The sequence below is a fragment of the Pteropus medius genome, unplaced genomic scaffold (genome assembly GCF_902729225.1).
Source record: "Pteropus medius unplaced genomic scaffold, Ma_sr-lr_union100, whole genome shotgun sequence".
Taxonomy (NCBI): Eukaryota; Metazoa; Chordata; class Mammalia; order Chiroptera; family Pteropodidae; genus Pteropus; species Pteropus medius.
Window position 1 is genome coordinate 31,792 of NW_024344950.1, and position 23,954 is coordinate 55,745.

The following is a 23,954-nucleotide window of genomic DNA, read 5'->3' on the forward strand; positions in this document are numbered from 1 at the left end:
TGCCACCTGAAAGACTACAGACTGGCAGATTAGGGATCGTAAACTGTGGAAACAAAGGGTGGATGCTGATGGGACTGTCTGGGCCACTCACAGAGATGCCCATAGCAAAAGTCTATCCTCTAATGAGACCAACTAAAATCCAGCTGCTGATCAAGCCTGCACTGCCAAGACTGCCATCAGACATGGCAACACATCTACCCTCAGGTATGGGGCACAAAGTAAACAACTCTGTTTCTCGTGCAGAAGCCACTTCTACATGCCAGACTTGGGACTCTTGCCCAAAGGTGGCCTGATTGTCTTTCTACAAAGAAGGCCATCCTGCTCGCTCCCGACAGTCTGACTACATCAGACCTTGGACTGTCTTTCTCACACTACCTAGTCTCAACACTTTTGATATTTTTTTGAGGGTACTGTTCCAGTCTGATCAGCTGACTCCCACCACACTATTGTGGCTTCTGTGAGTCTTATCTCTGCCACACTTTCAGCAGTGCAACCCATTTGCAGCCTGACAAATGGTGTGCCTTTTTTACTCAAGCGTCACCCAGTAATGGGCCAATAGTCAAAGTATTTGATGAACATTCCATACTCCATTAGTATCTAATATTGCTGAGCACTGGAACGATTTCTGACTCTACTTCCTCAGGGTCCACACACTTTAGTGGGGCGATTTGGTCACTGAACGCAGCTGTCCCCAGAAAGGGATCATGACTGAGACACAAGTAGGGGGTGCCTGGAGAAAAGGTAAGTTGGGACGGGACACACCAATTATGTGGCAATGGAGGGAAAGTGCCAAACCCAGTACTTTGGCAGAGAATACCTTAGACCTCCAGAAATACAAGGATTGGGCCGGGGAGGCGGGGAAGGTGATAATTAATGCTGTCTTTTCCCCCCTATATCCAGCTTTGCCACCTGAGTCAAGCAGCAGCTCCACTGGCAATGCGACCTGCTACTGAGTTTGTAATCCCTTTCCATGTGCTATGAAACAGAAAAATTCATGTGGATATGACTGGTCTGGAACTATTTTGTTATTCCTGATGCCGTCAATGGCAGCTCCTGAAAGTCAGTGTGCATAAACGCATGATCCAGCGCAATGTTGTTTCAACCTAAATCTAACTCATATACTTCCCTGACGCCTGAATAGCCTTAGGTTATGCCATGCATTAAGATTATGATGCTCGGATCATAAAATGAGACGCAAAGAAATAATCGAACCAGGCTCCTTTTTAAACTATCTAGACAAAGAAAAACAATACATTTGTGAGAAATAGGACAAAAAAAAGGTAGTGCACATGAGAAAGGAATCTAAGCAAGCTTTGGGTTTTCATTAATGAGGAATTTACACAAAGTAGTGAAATAGAAAAGAGGCAATACAATTTGATTATTTTACATTCTTCCACGAAAATGGCTTCCTCTTCTGCTGCAGCCTTCTCCAGAGATTTGTTGGGCTGTGGTACCCTCCGCTATGGTTTATTCTTCACTTTGAGCTAATCTGCATTCATTCCAGGTATTTATCAAACTCTCTGTTCCACTACACACACCCCTCACACTTTTTTATGAATGAATTTACTGTGCACTACTTTATAAAGCTTTCTCTTTGTTTTGGAGAGGTAAACACCTCTGTTCAATTCAGTGTCTTCTACTACAAAAGCCTCCGATTAAATTTAAATCTATTATCTCTAGACCAATATAGCAGTTGAAAATATCTTCCTCCCTATGCTAAGTGAAATAAGCCAGAGCGAGAAAGGCAAATATCATATGATCTCACCTATATGTGGAATCTAAAGAACAAAATAAACAAACAAACAAAACAGAAAGGGACTCTCAGATGCAGGAAACGAGCTGATGGTTGCCAAATGGGAGGGAGTTGGGGAGCTGAGTGAAAAACGTGAAGGAATTAAAAAGTAAGATTGGTAGTTCTGAAACAGTCATGGGGATGTAAGGTAAAGCATAGAGAATATAGTCTATAATGTGGAAATAACTAGGTATAGAGCCAGGTGGGTACTACACTAGCCAGGGGGAATCACTTCGTAAGTTATATAAATGTCTCACCACTATGCTGTACACCTGAAACTAATACAAAATAATATTGAATGTCAACTGTAACTGAAAAATAAAAAGGGGAGGGCAGTGAAGGGGAATAAGAGATTCGAATCTCCAGGTATAAAACAAGTAAGTCATGTGGATCTAGTATACAGCACAGGGAATACAGGTGATTAGGTATTGCAATAGCGTTATAGGGTGTCACATGGTTGCTGGGCTTATCATGGTGATCATTCTTTAGGTGTGTAAATGTTGAATGACTGTGGTGTACACCTGAAACTAACACTATATTGTGTGTTAGCCAGATGTCAATAAAAATCTTTAAAAAATATACTCCATATATATATTAAGAGTGGGTGATTCAGATAGAAGAATCAAGGTATATGTACCCTATTGTGGGAAAGAAGAGCCAGACGACTTCTATAATTTCCCAAAGACGATAACTTTGGCCTAGTATGACTGTTTTATATTCAGTGTGTGGTGTGAGGGAGGAAGATTTCCTTTGCTTCACGTATTACCTTAGGCCATTTTGTCTAGTCTATGCTTCTCCTAGGGCTATGGTTGAGATTTTATCATTTTCAGGCTGCTCGTGCTATTCTTCCTGCCTTAGGTTAAAATTTTTAATATAAAAATGAGCAAAGGGGCCAGAACCCGGGCAGCCTGAGGGGCAGGGAGACCCCGGGCAGAGAGAGGAAGGCTACCTAACTCTCCTTTTCCTCCCTGCGGCCACAGCCTCCGGGGTCTCCAGGACCCCTCTAGTCTGCATGTTAGTAGTAAGCCCTCCCCCTGCCTTCCATCCATCCAGTCCACAGGCCCTCCCTTCCTTCTGATGCCACTATGAATGGCCAAGAAACAAAATATTCAGCCTCGACAGTAATTAAATATGGGCAAATTAAAATAATTGGAATAATGTCTTCCTCTTATATTAGCAGTAATAAAATAATACCTAATAACATGAGTGAGGGGTTAGAGAAACAGAAAGCCTCATACACTGCCCGAGGGAGCGCATTATCAGTACGACCTTTTTTTACACGGGAATTGGAAATACTGATTAAAATTAAGACTGCGAAACTTTTGACAGAGTACTTCCTTTCATACAAATGTGCAATATACACATATAATGGATGTCTAACCTTGCCAGTAATCAAAACATGCAAATTAAAACAGGTATCTTTTTCACCTATCAGAATGCCCAAGATTCAAAAGAACATCAATGCCCATCTTGGGGCAACTTGAGGGTGTTCATGGATATAAGCTGTCTGGAAGGCAGTTTGACAGTATGTATCAAACTCCTTAAACGAATGAAAATCTTTTGATCCAAGATTTCCATCTCTAGGACCGAATTCCAGGGAGATATCACAGAAGTGTACAAAGATATGCGTGCAAGGATATTAACCTCAACATTGTTTATGATCATGAACATTTTGGAATCACCTAAATAGCCATCAGTTCATTATTGGCCATCCGCGTGGAGTAATACACAGCCCATAAGTTATCCGCGTGGGAAATACGCAATATAAATTGTGTTTAAAAGCAATTGTCAGGGTAGTGTGTTCGTATGATTCCAATTTTGTTTTATGATTTGTGTGTGATATATGTATATATGCCTGGCTTATTAGTATATGTAGATAATTGATTAAAAAAAGAAAAAGAAAAACGTATGCCAATCTGTTAATAGCCTTTCTGGAGGTTGTGATCCTAAGAGCTTTACTTTCCCCATAACATATATTTATAACGTTTTAATGCTTTACAGACAATCACTAAAACAATATCAAAAAATTCAGAAATGCAGAAAAGTTGCTCAGCTGCACTGATACTTTTAAAAATGCAAAATAGAATGAGACAAAACTATTGGCTATCATACTGGCAAAAAGGATTCCAAGAGTAACACACAATGTTGTTTAGAGCTCTGGTCTCTGTAAACTTTTTCGATTGACCACATGAAATTAGTAAAACTTTTTGGCCTGGCACACGAAACATATGTGTTTATGTGATTGTTTTTCTAAATAAAGATGGGATCGTATTATTCATACTCTTCTGCCCCTCGTAAATTCATGTGTACAATGATGTCACTGCCACAATTTTTGGCATAGCAAAACCTGGAAACATTCAGAACGTCCATCAATAGGGGACTGGCTAAATAAATTATTGAGCATTTTGAGTCAACGTATAGAGGTGTGATCATCAGCAGTCAAAGAGAGCGAGGTAGGTGGATAGTACTGACATGGTAAGAGCAATATATCAACATAGCAAGTCTAGAAGTACATAACAGGAAACGGAATCTTAATCACAGCGGGGGTGGGACTGGGAATGTGAAGCTACGGCGCGGAATTTGCTTCCCATTGTTCCAGTTGTTTGTGCTGTTGACAATTTCTAAAAACTTGTTTGTAGAACTTTTCTCACTAGAGGAATACTAAAGAACTAAAACAAAAACCCGAAAGTCGCTTGAATCACGAAAACAGAATGCACACATTTTAAAGGTCAGAAAATTACGTTTTGTATGTTTGCACCAGCTCGCCGCGGAGGATCGGAAAAGTTCTTAAAGGGATCTGAGGCAGCAGGAAACGGGTTGAAGCTGCTAAGCTGCTCAAGATCATGCTTGTGAAGGAAATTTTCTAACGTTTTGAGCAAGTTTCGTTTTGCGTCCGTTAAGATTTAAAAGTTAAAAAAAAAAAGTAGAAAAAGGACCACCGGCTTAGGCAAGAAGCTACCTCTCCTGGATGAGCCGCGCCCCTCCCCCCTCCCCTTGCTTCCCTCCACCCCACCCCACCCCCACCCCCCGTTTCCCTGGTGCCCACCTTCCCGTCCCCGGGCTCGCGGCTGCTGGCGCCCCCCCCGCCCCGCCCCGAGGGGCCCCCGACAAAAACTTAGCCCGGTGGGTCCCGGCGATCCGATCGCCTGGGTCCGAGCGCTGCAGGGCAAGGAGGGCCACCCCGTCGGCCTCCCGCACGGATTCCCTCTGTCCGTCGGTCGGTGGGTCAGCGGAGCCGGCAGGAGTCCCTGGGCTCTGGGCGCTGTATGGGAGGCTACAACAGACCGATGGCGGCGGCGGCCCTGTCCGGCCTGGCGGTGCGGCTGTCGCGCTGGGCCGCGACCCGCGGCTCCTACCGCGCCTTCTGCAAGAGGCTCACGCGCACACTGCTCATCTTCTTCGACCTGGCCTGGCGCCTGCGCGTGAACTTCCCCTACTTCTACGCGGTGGCCTCCGTGATTCTCAACGTCCACCTGCAGGTACATATTTAGAGCGATTAACTCTGTGGTAGTGGCGGGCCCCAGGCAGGATGGCTGACTTGCACCCACCGGCTCACCCGCCCCAGAGCGAAGTGACCAGCTCGGCCCACACACGCGGACTTGCCCGTCTGTCTTCCCAGTGTCTCATCTGTTAATGTAAATGGGCGGCTAGAAGTCATTATTTGCGGAAAGCCTTCAGCATGACCAAAAAAGCCTAAGATATAACGAAAAGTTGCCTCTCAAGGAAATAGATATTTCAAGGAACAGAAAAGAACTTAAAAGTCTGAAAATCTGCAGAAATATGTGAGAAGTTCTTGCATCCGTATGATAAAAAAACACAAAACAAAAAGCAGCACGAACTTTGGGCGATGACAAGGGGCACAGGATGCCTTAAAGGGGAAAAAAGGAGGAAAGGTTACTAACAACTTAAATAAACTGTGCTGGAATGGTCCAGAGAGAAGGCTAATCCTCCAAATTAGAATGAGACCTGCATAGAGTTCCAACTGCATGGAATGAATGCTAAGCAATAGACTGGATGGAATTAGAAGTCGGAGGAAATTAATATCGTGATCTGAAGTCATACCTTGCCTCACCCCCAAAGAGGAAACAACGGTAAACGGGAACTGCAGGGAAACAAACATTTCAAGCTGTGCAAGGAAAGCATGCTTCAAATAAAAAAGCAACCTGGGATGTGGCCTGGTTTTGAACAGTTGCCAGGAGTGTGAAAAAGGGAATCTGCTTGGACATTGGCACATGGATCGAGACTGCAATCACAGATCCAACCACAGCATTCGACTTTGCTATTCAGTGAGCGGTATTTAAATGAGCATTACAATAGAAATATTAGTTATGATGTTCCATTTTTAGAGTAAATCTAAGGCAAAGCAGGGAAGACTTAATTAGGGTTTTAGAACAGAATGGGAATATTACCAACTTTGACGGTGTATAAGTACTGGCGGAGGGGAGGAAATGGCATAGTGGTGCTATTTTCATGAAGCGGGAAGTCTGGATACTGTCTCTAGTTCAAAGAATATCGGTGGGGGGAATCACTTCGTAAGGTATATAAATGTCTAACCACTACGCTGTACACCTGAAACTGATATAATATTTGAATGTCAACTGTAATTGAAAAATTAAAATAAAAAGTAAAAAGTTTTAATGACTATATCAAAATGAGCAAGGGTACCGGCGGAAGCGTTAAAAATAGTGTTACGACCATATGGAGTGGGGAGGAGAGTGGAGGGGGACAGCAGGAAGTCAGCAGAAAATGCCTCATGTTATCAGGTCAAGAAATAGTAATAAAAGCATATTCTTAAAAACGGAGATAACCACTAACCAAACGTGTAAAAGTTTTGCCTCTGGGTTGGGGAATCAAGAGTTGAGAAGGATGAGCGAGGATTTACTGCTTTTCATCACACACACACACGCTTTCGCATTCTTTGATTTTTTTAAACTATGTGCATGCATGGTTTTGATTAAAAATGAAAACTTATTAAAAATGAATTTACTGGGAGAGGGAGGGGGAAATAAAATGTAAAAACACATATGTATATATAGTATAAAAACAAATAAATAAACTGGCATAAAAATTTAAAAAAATAAAAATTTACTGCACTCAAGGAAGGAAATTTGAGGGAAGGGGAGTTGGGGAGTGGCACACGAGGGTAGATAGAGTCTGCCTTCTTGTTTTTCTGCAATGGCGTATGTATATCCTAAAATGTTCCTGAATGATCACGCAAATAGAATTCCCTTGCTTTCCAAGGAAACAGGAGACCAAGGGAAATGCTTTAAAACTAAAAATGGCCAGTAATCTTCATGTAGCCAAGGGCCTCCTCACTCTGTGAAACTTTGCAGGAGCAAATCTCTACAAAGTCATAGTTAAGGTAAAAACAGAACAGGACGGGAATGAATTTTCAAAACTTAAAACTTTTCAGACCTTAAAGTTGGATAAGTACCCCATGATGTGTATGCAAGGTTCTCACATTTTTAGTAGTAGTCACAATAGCAAGACAGTGGAAATAAATTAAATGTCCAGCAGGAGGAGCCTGGTTAAATAAAAATAGTACATCTATATTATAAGGGGATACTTTGTAGCCCTTAAAAATAAGGAATTATATTTTACCAGACATGGAATGAATTTAATAGATGTGAGCCAGAGAGAAATAGATATCGCATGCATACATACATACACTCCGCTTAGTTGAAGAAAAATAACACTTGGAACCATCATCGCACACTTAAGATAAGCCATGCGATGTCCTAAGCACTTTATACACATCATTTCCTTTAATCCTCACAACTCGGAGCTAGGGACTACTATTACTTCCAATTTTCAGGAGAGGAGACAAGAACAGAGAAGTATAGTGGCGGCGCGATGACATATTGCAAACAATATTCGTTTTGCTACGAATAGACTCATTATGATTAGTTTTTAATTTTTTATTTAAATTGTGAGGCCTCGGCATTTTAGTGTAAAATTCACTATCCAAGCGGATGCCGGAATTTTGGGAAAACAGAGCTAGGCACTCCATTCTGGCAACCTCAGTTTAGTACTCCCAAGCACTTGCGCCAGGGCACACTAATGGAGGGTCACATACAACGCACAGTCACTTGGGACTTGAATTCTAACCAAAACCAATTTGTTTTAACGAAACATTAAAAGCGTTCTTTATAACAAGTTCTCAAATAAAAGTCAATTGGTCTCAATGTAGAAACTAATTAAACACCGCCTTCTCCTCAGAAAACAACTTTGTGCCCGTTAACAAAAATATTAAGTATACACAGTTCTGAACAGTTAACAGTTTAAAATTTTAACTTGCAGAGAGCACACAGGCTTTGGTTTTGTGTTTCACTTTTAAAATCATTTCCTCTAATTCACTGTAGGTAAACTTTCTCATCCCACAGCCAAAAAAAAAAAAAAAGTCAGCCAGTGAAACTGCCTCATGCTCAGATTTATTAACCTGTTCTCTTCCATAATCGTGTGACCTTCATGAGCTGAGTATCTCTGGCAACTTTTGGCGTGGGCTTACCTGTGGAATTGGGTGCAGTTCCCTTGAGCAACAGAAAATAACCTTTAACTCAGGCTTTCCTAAAGATGCAGTCCTCTGAAAGTACCAAATGCGAGGGAGTGCCTTTCTTACATGGCAGATCAAAAGAGTTCCTGTTCTACCTTGACTCTATCACTTCCCCCTTCCTTTCCTCCAGGTCCTCTCCCGATATGACCAAACTCCTGACTTTATAGGCACAGATGTGTGTTCCATGCCCTGGACTCCCTCAGGCTGGTCTATGGCCTGGCCTTTCTGTTGTGACCCTTGACCCCCTTGGATGCAGTTCTGAAGTTCCTCGCCTGCCTTCAGACTCAGGCTGGTTCCGGTCACCCGAATGACTACTGGCATTGACTCCCTTCCCCAGACACTCAGAGAGACTATCTCTAGAATCCTCGTCCTCAGGCCAGGCATACCTTGTTTTATTGTGCTTCACAAATGTTGTGTTTTTTACGAATTGAAGGCAAGACCCTCTCCCAAGCAAAATGATTACGACTCGTTTATTGCGATATTCGCTTTATTGAGGTGGTCTGGGACAGAACCCGCACTATCTCCGAGGTATGCCTGTATAGGGGTGGGAGTGGTCAGAGGGTTGTAAACGTTCTGTCTTTCAAGACGTGGCTTAGCACAAGTCCCCATTAGTTTTACTGTAAATCTAAGAGCTTCGATTCAAATCCTTCCTGAACAATGCTTCGGAACCTACAGGTCAAGTTCATAAGCCAAACTTTGATGAGCCAAAGGATCTGAATGACTCTGGGCAAGGCAGCTGAAGTCTTAAAAGGTGGAGGCTCCAAAACAAGCAAGGATATCACATATTTGGGGGCTTTATTGGGTACTTGCATGTCTTTCCATCACCTGTGTTTCTACCCCAAGTACTCCAGTGGTCTGAAGAAGCGAATTCCTGTGATTTTCAGCAGTTACCGAAAGGAGGGGTTGGTAGGTAGACAGAAGTAATATAGACAATAATTACCTTCTACTCCTTGGATTCCTAGCATGTACAAACACCCTTCTTCCATTCATGTTATTCCAAAAACGCTCCCTCCTCGCATAATTCAATTATTACTCCATGTACAATCAAGAACTACTCAGAGAGAGACAACACATACAAACATTTCCAGCGATCATAGTTGGAGGTGAGGTCATGGGGCCTCTGCTTATAGTTCAGCTTCTCCCGATGATGTCTCCTCTTTCTCTAGCTCTGCCATTATCCCAAATTGGTATCGCTATTCTACAATTCCATGACCACCACCACTCTGTCCCATTTATAATACTAAAGAAGTGGTGAGAGAAGTTTTTGTTTCTTTGTTTGTTTTTTTTTTTTAATGACAATAAGCAGGCAAATACAGATAGAGGGTACAGTCCTCACTTCTTCACGCAGCCAAGAGGTGGCCATGTTATTTGTGACTTCTCTATCAATTCCACATATCGTTTGCCTTGGCTGCTGAGGAGTCTCGGTCCTTCTCTCCTAAGGCGTCTGAGCCATTGGTGGTCCTTTGTAGGGTTGCAGTACTGGCCGTTCACCCCATCAGGATTGTAGTATAAGAAGGCACCTTAGGAGATCCCGAAAATCAACCATACTCCTCCTTGCCCTCATTCCATAGCATGAACACCACAATCCCCTGTTTTGAATGGCTCCTGGAGCTAAGAGTGGCTTCGAATTTGGTAAACCCATTGTTTCATCCCATGCTGGATGTGTTTCTTCTAGGAAATTTAAACCTCTAAGCCACCAGAGATCAGAGTTGCAGGGATGGGAAGTGAAACTGTTGCGGATGCGTCAGGTGTCTTATTATAATTATAAGAGGCATCACCTTCATTTCCGCCTCTCTGTTCCCAGACTGCCAAATCTTGGCAATGGAAGAAACAGCACTGTGGACTGGCTGCTGGTTCATAGCATGTATTACATCCCAGCAGCCTCCGCTGTGATTCTCCTATTGGGGCTTGCCATAGACTCCCTACGGCATACTGTTTTACCCCAAACATGTTGAGCACCATTGGACCTGCTGGATGTTAAGGGCCAAGGGGCAGAACTACTAGCATGGTGATCTACACCAGCTGAAGAGCCTGTTTTAGCTGTGGATCCACATTAGTCTGTGTGTGGTAGGAATAACACCTGCATTATTCAAGTCTTCGATGGTGGCAAAAAACCTCTGCAATTCCCATAAGGATAAGCTATTGCATTTTACTTCCTCTGTTGACAAGGAGGAGGAGCTCTAATAGCTTCAATTTGCCCCCTTCTTACCCCAATACCTTTTCCCCCGGAGGCCAGGTAGCCAATGTGGCAGTATACAGGAGATAGGCACCTGTCTCTGGCTGGAGATTTCTGAAGTCAGGAGGCTCGCTGGAGCAGCCTGTAGCAGCAGGGTGAGTAGGGGCCATGATATAGTGGACTTGGGAAGAAAAGGATGGGGGCAACTTCCCACTCCATGACTTCTCTCTACATCCTTGAGAGGGTGCAGAAGATAACTTTAGTGTTTTCTGTGATACCATCTGTTGGAGCAGAGAGGTTAGAGGAAGCAACAGAATCTCAGGGTAGCCCTGACAACTACCAGCCAAATAAAAATCCCTCCACCTGGAGAGGGCTTTGGAGACATGATCTGGTGGGTTTAAGAGGAGACTCAAATGTCCATCTGGTGGGGGGGGGCATGTAGCGCCATGAGGTCGAACATCAACAACAATAACTATAGTGCACACTCAAAACAATGTGTAGATGTGGGCTGAGGCTAAGTGTATCTAAAACTGGTAGAATAATCCCGGAGGAGGTGTTCAGGGTCTCACTGAGCCCACCCAGCGGCAGACTCAGGGAAGAGCTCCATTTTCCCCTAACCTCCATAAGCACTCCCTCCACTCTGTGGTCGGTACTACTGCAGGGGTGTTCTGGATCTCTTGGCACTAGCATTGACTTAAATGCAGTTTCCAAGTAGTCTCTGAAAGGTATGGAGCGGCCCTGCTTCCTGTTGCAAGTTGCCAAGGTCGACTGCAGGTGCTTTCAGGGGAAGGCCAAGGTAAAGGATTACAAGTGCGACAGCAGATTTCTTGCTCGGGTTCGCCTGACCATTCTCCATTCTAAGGATCTTGGGTCTGCATAATTGATGACTTATGTCTGGGAATCATATTTGAGCTATTCCTCCAGCTGTTACGCTAGTGTGGTAACTCAAATGCCAGGGACCTCTATTGGCCAGACCTAAGAGTCTTTTTGGTTATACAGACCATCTAAGGCTTTTGATGGGCTGTCTAGATTTCATTCCTGAGAACTCCAAGGTTAATCATCCATATAGCCAGAGATCTCTGCGTGCGTATTAGTGCACCCAGGCTGCCATAACAAAGTACCACGGACTGGGTGGCTTAAACAGCAGACATTTATTTTCTCGTAGTTCTAGAGACTGGAAGTCCAAGATCAAAGTGCCAGCAAAATAGGTTTCGGGTGAGACTTCTCTTCCTGGCTTGGAGATGGCCACCTTCTCACTGTATCTTCACATAGCCTTTCTTTTGTGTGGAGATTTTAGATAGAGAGAGGGAGAGAGAGACAGACAGACAGACAGACAGACAGACACATGATAGATAGGTAGATTATAGATAGATAGATAGATAGATAGATAGATGGATAGACAGATAGATAGATATGAGGATATATGTAATATATCTATATCTATTTCTATATATCCGGTGGCTCTTCCTCTTCTTACAAGGACACCAGTTCTATTAGAACAGGGCCCCATCCTTCTGACCTCATTTAGCCTTAATTCCCTGCTTAAAGGCCCTATCTCCAAATATAGTCACTTTTAGAGTTAGGGCTTCAACACATGAATGTGGAGGGGGGACACAATTCAATCCATAACAGTATGTCAGTTGATTCCCCAGACATCTATTATGGAAATAATACCCACTTTGCTGCTGATGTTAACTGCCACCACCTGGATTCACCTATTCCCGGTCCCTCCAACATGCTACAAATCAGAGATCCCATTTTAATAGCACTGGCATCCTCAGTGTAGAGAGAACAGACAGCATAAATGCTTTTGAAAGCTTCTGATGCTTCTTTCTCCTACTCATTTCTCAAGGCAAGAGTTATAGGACAGATGTTTTAATTTCCTTGGAGGGCAAAGTTAGGGAGTGGATGGGTGGATGCTCATTAGATCCAATACAATATTCTCATGTTCAGAAGTTTAGAATTTCCTCCACTACCTTATGCCAGTGGGTTTCTAGCCCCTCAATGCCATATGTCACATGCTAGAATCTGGTCCAGGTTTGCAAGAGACAACCCAGAAAACAGAATCACAGCCTGTTGCCTGAGTCCAGCACAGCGAACAAAATTCATGAATACCTACCACCCATTCTGTATTTAGCTCTATTCTTTGACTAACACTGCATCTCACTTCTCACCCCTGGATGATATGCCTTAAGTCGATCCAGAAGGATAACAGCATCTTTGGATAGCGGATATTATTCTCTCCATGAGGTGGCCCCTCCCCCTCCACACACAGACACACTGGTCCCCTGGAATAGAATAGATAGCAAGTATCGACTCGCATCACGAAAACGACCATTTAATCCTTCTCAGTGCACTTGGAATGATTCTGGCATTGCACTATAAGCATTTTTATCTATCTTAGGGAGGAGGAAGGGATTACAAGTAGCTGACTTCAATCCTCATTACCCCCCACTATGATTAGTGCAAGCTAATCATGATTCTATCATTCCATTTGCTAGCAAATAGGGAAGAAAATCGATGGGGATATGATCCAATCAGGGCCAGCGAAATGTGAAAAGTGCACTAGGGGGCTTCTGAGAAAGGTTTCCTCTTCCCAAGAAATAAATGCAGGGAGGGGTGGTCCTTTTATTTCTTTCCTGTGGAAGTTGTTAGGTCTGGATGTGAACCCTGGGAGCTCCTGTAGCCATCTTGCCAAGAGTCTGACAATGAAGCCAAATCATGGAGGATGACAGCTCCAAGGGAATCACGAAAAAGTGGAACTGCAGTTCTGTGTCTGGAGCCTGCTATACTCTGGACTTCTCCCCTGGTGACATTGGAAAAAAAAAAAAAAAGGAAGCTCTTCCTGCTCTTCCTGCTCTTCCTGAGTATATAACAGGTATCTGAAATGCACATATGCATTTCCTGTGCGTTTGCGTGTGCGATGCCATATGTTGCCCAACATAAATGATTAGGGTTGCTATTAGCCATCATCCAGATTGTCACTGATTTGTTGAAGGAGTTTTAATGAAAATAAATCAGATGGTGAAACTGAGGCTGAGTGAGGGGAGGTGACTTGCCCAAGGTCAGTTTGGAAGTTAATAAGCAGATACAAGGCCTGCCAGAGTCTGAAACTCTCCAAATAGTCTAGGATTCTAATAAGAAAACAGTATTGGCCATAACAGGCTCTATGGGAAAGGTACTGCTGCCCTCTGACCTCTCTCTTTCCAATTTAGACTTCCTCTTGCCAGGCTGGAAACCTGGACTGCAGGGAATACACAGAAACAGCCCAGGAGCTGCTTGATCTAAGGCAGCATATCATAGCAAACACTCATTTGACTAAACTGCTGCATTTCCATGTCAAATTCATCCCGCAATTGTTTAACTGTTCTGCCTCTGCGGGTACAGACTGAAACCAAGAAGTAGACTGCCACCTAGAGGTCATTTATATCAGCGGCAACCGGGTTCAAACATTTTTTGCTCTGGGTTCACATGTGGCCAGGCCACTTTCCCTATTGGGACCTCAATTTTCTCGCCTGTAAAATAAGTGTTGTCCTAGATCAGTAGTTCCCAAACGCAGCTCCATAAAGCTTGTACACCTTTAGTAATTCGTAATTAGGGTCACTCATCAGAAAGACCCATGATCTTTGAAAATATACGTATGCCCATGCTTCACCCATAGATACTCTGGTTCAGTAGGTGTGGAGCAGAATCGGTGCCTAGACGCCTGTATAAAACAAAACAAAACGAAACGAAACGAAGCAAAACAAAACAAAACAAGACAAAACAACGAAAAAACATTCTACAAATGCTTCCAAAGCGCTCCCCACTAAGGAATCTGTGTTGTAAAGCTAATAGGAGCTCCTTCGCTCTAGGGCACCGGATGTCTTTAATATGGTAACGTCATTGTGGAGCTCCAATAGGTGTTAATATTATTCTCAAAGATGTCTGACCATAGAACCAACACCTACCAACAGTCTAGGTACACCAGTGTTTCCCAGATCGCAATTAGGCAAACCCTAAATTAGGTGTTTTAGTCAGCTCGGGCTGCCAAAACAAAATACATAAACTGGGTAACTTGAACAACAGAAATTTATTGCTCACGGTTCTGGAGCCTGAGAAGCCCAAGATCAAGGTGCCAGACAATTCACTTTCTGTTGAGAGTTCTCTACCTGGCTTGCAGGTGGCTGCCTTCTTGCTACGTCCTCACATGGCCTCCACCCTCGTGACCTCATTTAACCTTAATTATCTCCAGAAAGCCCTGTCTCCAAATACAATCGTGTTCAGGTTAGGGCTTCAACATATGAATTGGGGGTGGGGAGAGCCACAAATCAGGCTATAGCACTAGGAGATGTCCAAGGCCACTCTGAGTCTACATCTTAAGATTCTTAATGAACCATTTTCTTTTTTGACGAATTAGTGCTCACGATATTCAGCAATTTCCCATGGGAAAATAGCATAGACAGTCTCACAGGGGTGTATTTTCAAACTGTTCTTAGTGCCTCCAGTGAGAGATTTTGTCAAAAAACAAAGTATTGCTGTGATGACCAACCCTCTGGGGTTTCGTCCTTTTTATTAACATTGAAACCAAGTCAGGAGCCAATAATCTTAGCCTGTTCAGATGCACTAGTTCATATCACATTCTCACTTCTAACTCGGATGGTGTCAAGCCATGCCTTATTTTCCATCAAGAAGCAAAGTTTCATTGATCCCAGACAGTGGTCTAAAATCCTAACCCTGCATCTGAACTTTGCACAACATTCAACTTGTGGGCTAGATGTTTATTTTCTCTTCCACTTTCCTGGAGGTAGACAGGAGATTCTTTTTCTTTTCTATTCCTCTTAAGGCACAGAGTGCAAAGGCTGAGCTGGAATTCCAACCGCTTACAAACCGATAGGTGGCTCCTTTACACCCAGTTTTTAAGTCAATGCTCACAGCAGTGGGTTAGAAGGGATTCACACAACTTGGGTAAGCTCATATCCCACATACAGACTTTGTTCCTATATATTAGCTCATGCCCGTAATTTTATGAGTTCATATTCTCCTTATGAGACCCTGCTCTAGGTATGGACTCATATTTCCATATACAGATTATGGCAGATTGATTGCAGAGAAGGTGGCAACAATTCCTCCCATCCTTGGAGGTACAGCCCTTTGCACTGGGACTTTGCCACTCCTTCCATCAACTTCCTCGAATTTGGGCTGGCCTGTGACTTGCTCTGACCTACGAAATGCGGTGGATGGGATACTGTAGGATTTCTGAGCCTAGTCAAGGAGGCTTTTTAAAGCTTCCACTCTTGTTCTCTTGGAACCCTGAGACCTCCATATTAAGAAGCCTGGGAACCTAAATCTCCTGGGGAGCTCTGATATACGTGGACTCCTGAGCCACAGAGTTACTGAGCGTGAGGTGAGGCCAGGCGTGTTTTTTGCTCTCCCAAAGCTACCCTGGAAAATACTGACTTGTTATCAGGATCAGACACAAAAGACCGAGGGCTCATGGCCCTGTGCTCTCCAGGGCCCCGCATTGCTGGCAGCCACACAGTGACACAGAGTGTTCCAGGAGGGCAAAGAGAAGTCCTCGAACCCCATCTTCATATAAGCAGCCCGCAAACCATCCTCAGGGCAGCAAGCCACAGAGGTGGGTCTGCGTTCACGCCAACGCACAACTTCCAGTCTACCTATTACTGTTTTCTGAATTCCTGCTCCCTGTCAAAGCTGTCTTGCATGTTCGTTCTCACCAGAACTCTGTTGTATAAAAAATGTGCGTGAGCAGACCGGACTGAGAGGAGGAAAGAGGGCACCTGGGGGTTAGCCTAGGCCCTGCCTCCTCTGAAATGCAGTCTTGGCCCTCGCATCCCACAGCAGGTAGCCCTGCCCATCTTGGCACACAAGTCCTGGTCCGCTCTGCCTTTTGGGCTTGCGATCAGCATCATATCCCTCTGAAGCCTTGGGGTTTACCACCAATAGCTACGTACACAGATCTTCTAGATGCCAGCGTGTCATTCCAATGGCATGAAGGAGGCGTCTCCCAAATTGAAAGGAGTGAGGAAAAATGAATATACTTGATGCATTAATGGGATGGGATTGTGGCCATGTTTTCTTGCCCTGCTGGTGGGAGTGCTAATTGGTCCAACCAAGTGGGGAACCTGTTTGGCAGCATCTACCATAGCTAAACATAAGCATCCTTGTGCCCCAGCAATTGTAACTCCAAGTTCTTTACCCAGAAAAATGTCTGGATGTTCAACAAAAGATATGCGCAAGGAGTGACTATATAGAGCAAGGAAAGTAAACAGACCATTAGAATAATCCAGGAGAGTGGTAAAGCTGGTTTGGACAAGTGGAGGTGCAATGAAGTGGTCAGATTCTGGTTGTATGCTGAAGGTAGAGCCAAGGATTTGCTGATGGAGTCAAGGTGGGGGCGTGAAAGAAACAGAGGAGTCAATGAGGACACCGAGGTATCTGGCTTGAGCAATAGGAAGGGAAGAATTGCCATTCACCAACATGAGGAACACAGAGGAAGAGTAGATTTGGGAGTGGGGAAAGCCCAATGTCTTAATGAATAAATCCTTCAGGAACACTAATGCCATTTATTTAAAAAAAGTAAACCTACAAACTTTCTCGGGCAGGGAATGAGACATTGTAGCTTTGGGCCCCTCTTGACTGGATGGCAAGAACAGAGTTGCTAACACCTGTGGCCCAAGACCTGTATGAAATCCCAGGGAGAGAGCCGTGCCCAAGCCCCCAGCATAACATATCTACAGGCAGGACAGACTGTGCCACAGTTTTGCTTTCCTTTCCTGTACGGGGAGATTTTAATGACCACAAAAATAAGGTTATTTTCTGAAATGATTAAACTATGGAAAGCTGTACAGAAGACATGCAATTTTAGTTAACTGGAGATTTTATACAAGAACTGGAAACTATATTGATATGTGTAAAGAACAAACGATGCCAAAACATTCTTCTACCCACCTAACTAATTTAATTCTGCTATCACAAAGCCTTTATAACACCTACTGGTCTAGTGTAATGAAAGACGCCTCAGCTACAAGGGACCAAGATTCACTAGGAATAAACTGTGTGCTTGCTGCTTCTAATTTTGGTCCTACTGAATTCTGTACTGATCTTCTGTACAACCATGCTAGTCACCCTGCCTCTGCATTAACCTTGGGAGAATCAAGAGATTCCCACCCGCCAACCTCCAAGATCCCCAAATATGTAATTGCGGCCTTTATGAAGTGGTTAAAAGGATCACTTCTCATGGGGTAGTATTAAATTACCTACTACCTGGAGGGGAATTCTTCTCTAAACAAAGGGGAAACACTGTGAGCTTAACGAAAGGGAAGAACTTCCCTAATGGCCTGGGGACCCCACTCCCCTGCCACCAAACCCCTGTCCTTAATGCCTCAGAGCTCTGCCCTGGTTCAGGCGATGATGCTGATGATGCACATTGGCAGAGCCACACCTTCCTTGATCATGCTGGTGCTCACTGTGAATAATAATCTACAAGTGGCATCTTCTGAAACAAATAAATTTTATTGGAAGAACACAGGCATTTTACAAATTGCAAGGAACCTAAGCAACAAATACATTTTTTCTTTCTTTTTTTTTTTCAAATTAAATTTATTGGGGTACCACTGGTTAACAACATTATATAATTTTCAGGTGTACAAGATTATAATTAGACATCTGTATACTCTAGTGTGTGCTCACCATCCAAAGTCTAGTTTCCTTCTGTTACCATATATTTGAACAAACACATTTTAAAGACGCCGAGATCAGGAAAACTCAGGGGAACTCAACTGCAGGTCTTTCAAATTACATTCTCTGCAGTGAAATGATATTAATGAGACTTTGCAGGCTATTACTCATTCTTGCGGCCTAGTCCCACTCTAAATATAATAAAAGTATGATTGGCTCAACTAAGATAAGGGGAAAAGTGTAACACCACCAAGAAGTTATGGCCAGGGGAACTCACATAGTAAACAGAAGGGTATGGGAAGGTCTCAGAGAAAAGGTACCTACTGAAGAGACGAACCAGCCTGATGCTACTGCCTCCCACTCGGTAGAATACAAATACAGTACATACGTACACATTTTGACACGCCACCATATGTAAAATACTTCAAAAGATTTGAGTAAGTGCAAAAGCACATACTGTAAACAATGAAAACAACCCAAAAGCCCACGCCGATCCCAAAATCACAGTACCCCAAAGTCAACTTCTGCTCATATGACAAATAGCTGACGTCACAGAGCCACTCCTTGAGTCGAAGTCCTCCAGGTGAAGTTCGTGGCTCCTGTAGAACTGCTGTGATTCTATGAAATTCAAAATCCTATGGACTGAAGGTTAACCTTATACACTGCCAATGAAAACGCTACATATAAATGGAAAAACCAAGGCGAAACGAAGATACAGAAGCAGTAAATGGCATTTCCTATTTCCCCGTGTAGAAGCTTTCTTCCCTTCCAGTTCTACAATCTAAATCCATTTCAGGGGGAGCACTCATCTATAATCATGGCGGGGGGTCTTTTTATTATTTTTTAAACCGCTTTATTGAGATATGAAGGTATGACTGACATATAAAAAGATGCGCACATTTAATGCATACAACTTAATGAGTTTGGAGACAAGTAAACATCTGTGAACCGTTACCATAATCTATGCCATAAACATATCCATCCCCTCCAAACGTCGGTCCTCCCTCATTAATTAGTATTATTATTACTTTTTTTAAAGCAATAAGAACATGACATAAGTTCTACCCTCTTAGCAAAATCTTCAGTATACAATACATCTATTCTGAGCTCTGAGGAGAGGAGCACAGGTACTTGGTTCCTGGCTTTAACCATACCCCACATACTGTAGCTCAGCGTCCTGACTACACAACCTATAGTTCCGAGCTGACACTAGAGTGGAGTCTACAACAGGCCTTTCCAAGCACTCTGTAAGGCTGCTGCATCTGACTGATGGGGGAGACTGAGAAAATCAGCAGATCTCCTTAGGAGTCACTGAACACGGCCCACTGCTGTTCTTTTCTGAAGCTGATAAGAAGCAGTACAGTAGGTCTGCATATGACTAAGAAGAGCCAAGAGAAGCTCAGAAGGCCAACCCAGATCTAACTTGCGAGGTGGCCTGGCTGGCAGCAGTCAGTAATCCACATAGTGCACTCCTGAAGTCAGCATGACGGGCTGAGAGGGCAAACTCGAATCCGGAGGGACCTAGAGGAGATCATTCAAACTGTACAGGAGTGCATACGTTTTGCACATTCTTTCCACCCTTTTTGAGAGGCCTGCACACTAAATATCCCTAACACAGGATCTGAGTCCTCCTCATCTCCTACCTAGTATTCTATCACATCCTGTGTATCACAAGAGATCAAACCTCTGCCAATAGAAGGAGATAAACCTCAGCTCCTCTGGGGAGGACATGAAAGGAAAAGTACAGCTCGACTTGCCAACAGACCATAGACATCAGCATGTCAATTTAAACCACCTTTAAACAACATCTGTAGTTTTAGAGTGGATCTCTTGCTGCTGAACTTTGGGGGCCTGCAGGGAACAGGACTTCTAAAATGACAAATATGTCTGGAAGGCTATGGTCCAAGGCCATTTCTTGCTGGCTATAAGCAGGGTCGCTGGAACCACAGGGAGCACGCAGCTCTTCTTAAAATTGAAGGTGTTTATGTGTGAGATGAAACTGAATTCCATCTAGGCAAGAGATGTGCTCATGTGTACAAGGCAAAGAACAACACAGTGACGCCTGGTGGCAAACTGAACAAAACCAGGGTAATCTAGGGTAAGGTGACTCATGCTCATGGAAACAGTGGCATGGATCGTGCTAAACTGCAAAGCAACTTTCCTACTAAGGCCATTGGACACACAATCTGTGTAATGCTGTACCCCTCAAGGAGTTAAATTTATTGAAAGTTAGGAATAAATAAAAGTGGATTTGTTCCCTTGTAAAAAAAAAAAAAAATTCTAGTTTGAATCTTCATTCCAATTGATCATATTGATCATAGAGAACACCCCCTGAGCACAACAGTAGTGGTAAAAGCATAAGTAGGCTAGAGGACAAGCAATAAAAGTTAATAACACCACAGAGGTATTAGAAATGGGCTCCACTGCCCCACCACTCCCAACCACAGTGACAGTTGAGGGTATATGGTCCACTCTCCTCTTCACAAAGTATGCAAACCTTTTATAAGCTAAATAAGCTTCCTGCCAACTTTACAACCCAGGAATGTTTCTACAAGGACCTGGCAGAAAAACAGCTTGCAGTGCCTGAGAACTAGGTAAAGAGAACACATTAAGCAACTGAAACCAGAAAGTCAGCAAGACCCTCCTGGAAATCAGAGAGAAACATGAATACCTTAACAGGTGCCCAAGAGGGAATAAGGATACAAGAGAAAGGGAAAAAACGTCTCTCAAGAACAAAATCAGCATAAGTGACAGCAGTTCCTTCAGAACTCCCTCAGATTGTTGTACTATACAACGATATAACAGGGTAAAGAGCTACCTTTACCCAGTGGCCATTTGCACAGGCCTACTGCAACACAGAACAACCATAACTCAGAAAAGCCTTCACTGGCAGACGAACTGCAGTTCGCTTGGAAACGGGAAAACAATTCTCGTCCCCGGCACATCTGCACCTGTCCACAAAGTACCAAAAGTCCCCAGCCCTTTGCCCCTCAGGAGACTCCCCAGGTTAATGTTTTAGACAACAGTATATGGGTCGAAAGCCATCATTCCTAGAGCCATTCTTCTGAGCCTAAGGTGAAGCACAGATCATCCATGAGGCAGCAAAGCCATCCATGGCAGAGGGAACTGCAGTCTGGTTGGAAACTGGAGAACAATTCTCGTCCCAGGCTCATCTGCACCTGTCTGCAAAGTACCAAAAGACACCAGCACTTTGCCCCTCAGGAGACCACCCCCCTCCCGCCCAGGTTAATGTTTTAGACAACAGTATATGGGTCAAAGGCCATCATTCCTAGAGCCATTTTTCTCAAACTAAGGTAAGTCACAGATCATCCGTGAGACATCAGAGCCTTCACTATCAGAAGGAACTGCAGTTCGCTTAGAAACGGGAAAACAATTCTCGTCCCCGGCTCATCTGCACCTGTCCACAAAGTACCAAAAGTCACCCGCACGTCATCCTGCAGGAGACCTCCCAGGTTAATGTTTTAGACAACAGTATATGGGTCGAAAGCCATCATTCCTAGAGCCATTCTTCTGAGCCTAAGGTGAAGCCCATCCATGAGGCAGCAAAGCCATCCATGGCAGAGGGAACTGCAGTCTGGTTGGAGGAGAACAATTCTCGTCCCAGGCTCATCTGCACCTGTCTGCAAAGTACCAAAAGACACCAGCACTTTGCCCCTCAGGAGACCACCCCCCTCCCGCCCAGGTTAATGTTTTAGACAACAGTATATGGGTCAAAGGCCATCATTCCTAGAGCCATTTTTCTCAAACTAAGGTAAGTCACAGATCATCCGTGAGACATCAGAGCCTTCACTATCAGAAGGAACTGCAGTTCGCTTAGAAACGGGAAAACAATTCTCGTCCCCGGCTCATCTGCACCTGTCCACAAAGTACCAAAAGTCACCCGCACGTCATCCTGCAGGAGACCTCCCAGGTTAATGTTTTAGACAACAGTATATGGGTCGAAAGCCATCATTCCTAGAGCCATTCTTCTGAGCCTAAGGTGAAGCCCAGATCATCCATGAGGCAGCAAAGCCATCCATGGCAGAGGGAACTGCAGTCTGGTTGGAAAGTGGAGAACAATTCTCGTCCCAGGCTCATCTGCACCTGTCTGCAAAGTACCAAAAGACACCAGCACTTTGCCCCTCAGGAGACCACCCCCCTCCCGCCCAGGTTAATGTTTTAGACAACAGTATATGGGTCAAAGGCCATCATTCCTAGAGCCATTTTTCTCAAACTAAGGTAAGTCACAGATCATCCGTGAGACATCAGAGCCTTCACTATCAGAAGGAACTGCAGTTCGCTTAGAAACGGGAAAACAATTCTCGTCCTAGGCTTATTTGCACCTGTCCACAAAGTACCAAAAGTCACCCGCACGTCATCCTGCAGGAGACCTCCCAGGTTAATGTTTTAGACAACAGTATAGTGGGTCAAAGGCCATCATTCCTAGAGCCATTTTTCTCAAACTAAGGGAAAGCACAGATCATCCACGAGACATCAAAGCCTCCACTATCAGAAGGAACTGCAGGTCGCTTGGAAACTGGAAAACAATTCTTGTCCCAGGCTCATTTGCACCTGCCCATGAGGCACAAACAACCCCAGTCTTCGCCCTCTCAGAAGACCCGTTAATGTTCTACACAACTGTACAAGAGGGTTGAAGGCCATTTTTCACAGGCTACGGCAGTGCACAAAAGAGGCAGGAACAGCAATGTGTTCCCCAACAGCTAAGTCCAAAATTCTCAGTGAGGCTAGAAAAATAAGAATCCCCATCCTAATAATTTCAGGTAGTGTTCATTTACAGGACCCACGTGACATTTCCCTTCCCACCAACGTGCAGAGTATGCTCAGCAGAAGAGCACAGGAAGGCTGGGTTAAAATATGGAAAGGTTTGGATAAAACTCCAACCACCTTCCCTTCCACAGAATCTGGGGTTCCGAATGATTCCTCATATGCCACTGCTCGGCATAGTGGATATCATTGTGTTCAGCACCTACGTGTAAGAGTGCAGAAGGCTGAAAACTGGACGTGGCCAATTGCCTCCCAGGGACCCAACAGTCCCCTTCCCCCCGATGCTGCCATTGCCAGTATGTGCTTGCTTTAGGATTTAACAAGGCACTTGAGCCACAGGAGTGTTGGAGGTAGAAGTGTCTGGCCAGTATATTGGAAGAACATACTAGCAACAGCAGTTCACTTTCATCAGTCTCCTCAGGGGAACACAGCTCACTATCAGTATGAAAGATTCAGCGGTCAACTAAACCAAGTGCCCTTCACTAGAAATGATAGCATTCTGCCTCTCGGAAGACTCCCCTGGATGAATGTTTTAGACAGCACTATAGTGGGTCGAAGGCCACCATCCCTTGAGACATTTTTCACAGGCTAAGGTAAGGCATAGAATGAGGCAGCAACACCAATGCATTCCCCAGCGGCTAAGTCCAAAATTTTCAGTGAAGCTAGAAAATTAAGGAACAACCCCCATCCGAAAAACTTCATCTTTGCCAGAGGGTCACATGCTTTCATGTCACATCAATAATGTGCATTGCTACCTTCTGTCCTCTAGCTATGCCGATTCCAGGTAGTGCCAGGGATGGGAAAGTGGGCAGGAGGCACCTTGTACACACAAAGTCCAATGCGCCTTTTACGCTGTGGGCCCATATCCCCTTGTCTGCTTTCCCCTCGAGCTCTGAGAGCAGCTCTACAGAGGGATACTCTTCCCCACCCTCTCCCTACCTTTAGGCATTAGAAACCAGAAAGAAGAA

At 44.1% G+C, this 23,954-nt stretch overlaps 1 protein-coding gene, 1 long non-coding RNA gene and 1 pseudogene across 3 annotated transcripts in view; 2 read left to right on the forward strand and 1 right to left on the reverse strand.

Annotated features, from left to right (window-relative positions):
• LOC120610984 (uncharacterized) overlaps positions 1–23,954 on the reverse strand; it is a 68,640-nt gene that overhangs the window by 31,594 nt on the left and 13,092 nt on the right. The window lies entirely within an intron of this gene.
• On the forward strand, positions 4,838–6,299 carry LOC120610983 (small integral membrane protein 10-like). Its single transcript, XM_039873306.1, has one exon. It carries the CDS (start codon positions 5,059–5,061, stop codon positions 5,281–5,283), a length of 225 nt encoding a protein of 74 aa, XP_039729240.1. The 5' UTR covers positions 4,838–5,058; the 3' UTR covers positions 5,284–6,299.
• Positions 19,406–21,154, forward strand: LOC120610982 (60S ribosomal protein L35a-like; annotated as a pseudogene).